Raw genomic sequence first — 6,164 nt, 5'->3', positions numbered from 1 at the left:
TTTTTTTTTCCTTTTCTTCTTCCAAAATACCATATCAGTCCAAATCTAAAAAGCATAAAATGCCCTCTTTCCCCTCTCTCATGAACTGTAGGGTTGGACATTTGGTAGAAGAGAGACTTAGAAACATAGTACATGAGAATAAATGAGAGCGGACATGATATAGGGAGAATGGCGGAAAAAAATAATTAAAATAAAATAAAAATAAAAGGTGAGAGAATATATCATCTCTTGGTCTACTAGGAGTTTACCTTAAAAAGATCTTTCACAACATCAACACTTAACTCAATTCCAATCTCTCCATTTTAAAAAAAAGGGATGTCTCCCTTTTAAATACACTTAGAAGAGAAATAAATAAATAAATCCACAAAATATAAACTCTATTTCCCTCTCTATTCTCCACATAAATCTCTTCATATCTCTCTCTCTCCTCTCCTTCTCTTTTCGATAATTTTCTCAATCTTATATACAATTGATTTTTTTCATATCTAACTACCCACACTTGATCTCTTCCATATCTAAATCCCTTAAATCACATAATTCTTATACAAATCTCTTATTTTTCTCAATCTCTTCTTCTTCACCCCACATGAGCCCCAATAAATCTATGATAAATCTCTAACTAAATCTCCTAAGTCCATAAAAATACGAGATCTAAATCCCTTTGTCTAATGTTAAAAATAACCATATCCCCTAAACAACTCACGCAACCCTATCCACTAAACAAAACTTAATCCATTAATAAACCTAAATTAAAATTTTGATAACCTCAATTTTTATTTACATGATTCTCCTGGGGTGTGAGAAGCTTGACGTCGATTTGCATCATTCTCCTGGGGTGTGAGAAGCTTGACATCGAGCTTATACCGGGCCAATCAAATATACCCTGGCCAATCAAATAATTAGTGTGGTTTTCTAAAATTGTGGTTGCATTATACTTTGTATCAAAGGTAAATGGGCTGAATTTATGCTTATCCATTTCCAAATTTCCCCGATATTTCAATAAAAAGAAATCCATAAACAAATATGACGACTGCGTTTTATGAATACTTCAATGTGCACAAGGAACAGGCCTCCAACTTGCAATATGGCCCACACCCAAACCCTTATAAATTCAAAATGGAAGAGGGCTCAGAAGATCAAGCAGACTAGACGGATGGAGATGCCGGGTGAGGATGATGTTCAGGGCCAGGCTGAGCTCTGGCAGCTCACTTTAGCTTTCGCGGACACTCTCACACTCAAGTGTGCAGTTGAGCTCGGCATAGCCCATATGATCCATTCCAAAGCCCGACCACTCACCCTCTCTGAGATCATCACCTCACTGCAGGCTCCTTCACCAGACATCCAGTGCCTCTCGCGAGTCATGCGATTCCTGGTCAAGAAACGTGTGTTCAGCGTCAAGGTGAGGCAGGGCGAGGCCTACTATGGCCTCACTCCCCTGTCCAAGTGGTTGGTAAGGCCCGAGGAATCGGGGCTGACACCCATGGCGCTGCTGTTGGGCCACCCCACAGTCCTTGCACCATGGCACTACTTGAGCCAGTGTGTTGTGCAAGGGGGCCTCCCATTTGAGAAGGCTCACAAGAAGGGATTTTTTTATTATAACTCTGAGAATCCTGAGTTTGATCTTCTCTTTAATGATGCGATGGCGAGCAATTCGAGGGTGGTGTTAGATGCATTGCTGTTGGAGTACAAGTCTGAGTTTGCAGGATTTACTTCTTTGGTGGACGTGGCCGGTGGCACCGGAACGGCGATAAGCAAGATTGTGGAGGCGAATCCTCATATCTCCGGCATCAATTTTGACCTGCCACATGTGGTCGCCACTGCACCAAACTACCCCGGGGTGGTTAATGTCGGGGGTGATATGTTTTCTTCCATCCCAAGTGCCGATGGTGTTTTCATGAAGGTTTTCAACTGTTTCTCTCTCTCTCGCTCCATATGTGCTTTTTTTTTTTTTTTTTTTTTTTTAATTTAGATAGTGGTACGTCACTAGGGATTTGTGATCAAAAACCTTACCTTGATGCTCGGCAATACAATTGCAATGGCTCAAGCCCTTATCTTATTTTTATTATTATAAGACCAGCCTAAGATAAAATTTGAGGGTTAGTTCATTTCGCTGGGGAGCATCAATAAAAAAATAATATAAACAGTATTTGCAAAAAATAAATGACCAAAAATGCCTTAGAAACATTTCAGGGGGCATTTTGGATGTTTTATATTTATTTATTTTTAATGTATTTTTCAAGGTGTGTGTGGGTGAGAACTATGATGTATCAAAAACCTGAATTTTATTTTAACCTGATGTATAAAAATAAAGTTGAAATGGTTAGAAAGGCTCTCAAAACTGAAGTACTCTAAGTTTGAGAGCTTCTAGGTTTGTCAAGAGGAAATTTTCTATGTGCACATATATAACATATGTGACTCCGGGTCTCAGTCATCAAATCTGAGTAGAAATGGCTTGAGTTACAATGTCATAGCCTAGCTAGCTCTTAACCGTCAAATCTTGATCAGGCGCCTCATGGTTTTTTATTTTTTATTTTTCTTTTAAAAATAATTATAAAGCAAAATTTGGAAAATGCATAGATCGACAAGGGCTCACATGATAAAATAATAATAATAATCATAATAATAATAATAATAATAATAATAATAATAATAATAATAATAATAATAATAATAATAATAATAATAATAATAAATAAAAAGTAAAAATAAAATAAAATCGGTGATGAAAAATTACCAGAATACCCCTAAAAATTGTAGGGGCATTTTGTTCACTTATTTTGACATAAAATACTTTTTTTATTTTCTCAGGTTCGTCCTAGTTTTATGATGGGATGCCAAAATTTTATCCAAAAATATTTTGTAAAAAAAATGAAAAATAAAACAGTGTTTGCGTGGCATTATGGTGTGAACAATTGTAACCATTTGATTAAGATATAACAGCCAAAAAGTGGGGCCACATTTAACTTATATACTGTTGGGGTCACATACAAACATTTCCCTTATCTCAAAACATAGTCCACTAGGATTATAGACATGTTATCAAACAAAAATACAAATAGAATTCTTCCAACTACGAGGCTACAAAATTTCCCACCTCTCCAACTTCTGGTTGTCAGATTTTTTTTTGGGTGAGGCACACTTATATGATTTCATTTTCAGTGATTACCAAATTTGGCATACTGGTTAATGGCATGTAGCCTTGCACATTTGTTTTGTTTTAGCCAGCTAAGAATTATATAAGAAATATATTTATGAATATCTCATTTAAAGATATATTTCACTTCTGAATGGCTAAATATATTATATTGCCAGTAATATTATGCACCATCAAGCAATTAGTTTTTTAGACACACCATCTAAATAAAATGAATGGTGTAGATTTAAGCAACCTTACTTATAGGAAACTGCAACCTTATATAAATTTTTTCCTATAAACTAAGCCTATTCGAGAGCATATAAAAGCCTTTTAATTTTCCTTTCTTATGAATAAGTTGACGTTTAAACACCGTTGTGCCAAACTCTCTTCTATCTATCCAATTGAAAGATATATTTGGTCAAGTAATCAAATAAGTTTTCCATGGAGAGATAGAAATGACGTTTGACTTGTTTTGGACATTGTATCATCAGATCTAGATCTGATCGAGAGAGAGATTTAAGTGGGAGAGATGTTTTCTTAGTATGCAAACTATACTCCTGCAGAATTATATTATGTATATTATTTCCAAAAAAAAAAATTTGAATTTCAAGTTTTTTTACACTTAGACCTCACACCGCAAATATTGGAGGGTCTTTAGATAATATTGAGATGTTATTTTTTTAGGTTCAATTAGATTTTTTTTTCTTTTTATTAAGATTAATCTATAGATTGAAAAGGTTACGTCCCTAAAATTTGGGATCCTAAAATTGCTCCTATCTTGAATATTACTCTAGGGAATTAATGAATTGTATAATCCCACAAGAATATAAAATTTTGAAAAAATATCTCCTTATCCCCTATTTTTAACTTTCAAATCTCATGAGACCCAAGAATTGAAAATATTAATTATAAGCAAAAGCTCTCCATCGTTTCTATCTTACAAACCCCCTAAACCTTTTTTACCATAAATTTTTTACCCAAACAAATACTAAAATGACACCCTATTAAAACTTGATCTCTCTCCCTCTAAAAAACTCCATCTCTCTCTCTCTCTTCTTTTCTCGGTGAGTTTACCAGCAAAAGGGTTTAGCTTGAGCTCGAACACGAGCATACCTTCTTATGTGTGAGAGAGAGATGGAGTTTTAGAGAGAGAGATGGAGTTTGGGTTTTAGAGAGAGATGGAGCTTTAGAGAGAGAGAGAGATGTAGTTTGAGTTTTAGGGAGAGAGATGGAGTTTTGAGAGAGAGAGAGACAATGATGTGAGAGTGAGAGAGATGGAGTTTTGAGATAGAGACGATGATATGAGAGAGATGGAGTTTTAGAAAGAGAGAGATAGAGTCATTTCATAAGTTGTTGAGGTCAGTAATACATGGTAAAAAAGGTTTAGGGGGTTGGAAGATAGAAAAGATGGAGTCCTTTTGCTTATATGTAATATTTTCAATACTTGAGTCTAATGAGATATAGAAATTAAAAAAATAGAAAATAATAGGATATTTACCCTAAAATCTTTTGGAATGAGTTTTTTTTTTTTTGCCTTATATTGTATATAAACAAAAGAAAGCGTGGCAGTAGGAAGATAGGAAGGAAAAGGAGTTCAAAAGGAAACTAATAATCCTCTCCCACTTTTTCTCCCGAAATAGAATGCTTTGCATCAGTCCTAAAATTTTAAGTTAAATATGCTATTTATAAGAGGAAATTACAAAGAAGATCGGTCAGCCTACCTTTTTTTTATTTTTTTAAAAATTGACCAACCTTTGTAATTTCCGTCCATAAATGGAGCATTCTCCATTTTACCTAAAATTTTGGGGTCAGAACATAAATCACTCTTAAAAAATATAGATGAACCATAACGAGTCTTGGATTTTAATATATCCTTGGTTTGGATCCCAATGTTTCCTAGCAAACAAGAGAAAAAGACCTTGGACTTGAGATGGATAGTGGATATTAGGAGTAATTCCTGTAGATGAAAATTAGGTGTACTTAATTTTTGCCCTCCATGTCTGTGAATGTGCCATACCTTATGGTGTACGATGTAGAAACATATAGCGTACCTTCCCAAGCATATACCTTTTGAAACTACATCCCCCTCTCATGGCATGCTTGATTGTTTCCTAAATTGCTTTTGTGCAGTGGATACTACATGACTGGAAGGACGAAGACTGTGTGAAGATATTGAAGCAATGTCGAAAAGCACTCCCTTCCAAGAGCGGGAAGTTGATTATTGTGGACGTAGTTCTGCATCATAAGGAAGATACCAGTGCCTTTGCTGACTCGAGGTTGGCATTCGACATGTTAATGTTTGCAACAACCTCAGGAGGCTTGGAGAGGACAGAGGAGGAGTGGAGGGCACTGTTGAGCAAGGGTGGTTTCAGCAACTGCAACATCAAACCGCTTCCGACCCTCCAGTCAATTATCGAAGCTTACCCCGACCCAAACGAGTAGTATTACCATAAACTACAACGAAAATATTATACGATCCATATAGTTTTGAAAATGACATGATCATGTGGGTTATCACCATCAACTCAGTGAATTGAATAATGATGGTGGGAAACAGGGATTGTTCATAGCACCATATCGCTCATATCATAGGGGTCCTAAAGTATAAAGTGCCTGTATTACTGGTAGAGCATCCCTCTTAATTACGATTCCATGGATGGTGTTTGTGTAATATTTTTGTATTAAGAACGATGTGCTTCCCTATTAGTGATGATTCTATGGATGGTGTTTGTGTGGTATTTTCGTGTTACAAAAAGTATGATTCTCACTTTTTTCAGGTAAATCAGTTATAATCTCTCATTTCCGTCGTCAGTTGGTGTTGTCATTTTTCGCATGTGTTGTAGAGCTGAAATAAATTTTATTGCGAGGGTAATATTAGATGGACTGATGCAAAAACGATCCATGTGCTCATGATAACCACAATACCATATATGTTATAACTATGTTTGGACAATGAAGGTGATGCAAATACTGCTAATGACATATTTGGTGGGAACCACTACATCACGTCCAACTTGTTAAAGACATT

The 6,164-nt window shown here is 35.6% G+C and overlaps 1 protein-coding gene across 1 annotated transcript; it reads left to right on the top strand.

The window, feature by feature from the left end:
- The first annotated feature begins 1,069 nt into the window (after window positions 1–1,069).
- LOC110006345 ((R,S)-reticuline 7-O-methyltransferase-like) lies at window positions 1,070–5,874 on the top strand. Its single transcript, XM_088857185.1, has 2 exons — window positions 1,070–1,900; window positions 5,267–5,874. Exons 1-2 carry the CDS (start codon window positions 1,085–1,087, stop codon window positions 5,576–5,578), a joined length of 1,128 nt encoding a protein of 375 aa, XP_088713311.1. The 5' UTR covers window positions 1,070–1,084; the 3' UTR covers window positions 5,579–5,874.
- The last annotated feature ends 290 nt before the right edge of the window (window positions 5,875–6,164 follow it).

This window comes from Amborella trichopoda, unplaced genomic scaffold (genome assembly GCF_054954075.1).
Source record: "Amborella trichopoda isolate Santa Cruz 75 unplaced genomic scaffold, AtrichopodaSantaCruz75HAP2 v2.0 scaffold_211, whole genome shotgun sequence".
Lineage (NCBI taxonomy): Eukaryota > Viridiplantae > Streptophyta > Magnoliopsida > Amborellales > Amborellaceae > Amborella > Amborella trichopoda.
The sequence above is the reverse complement of the archived record's forward strand: the minus strand, read 5'-3'. Positions and strand labels throughout refer to the sequence as shown.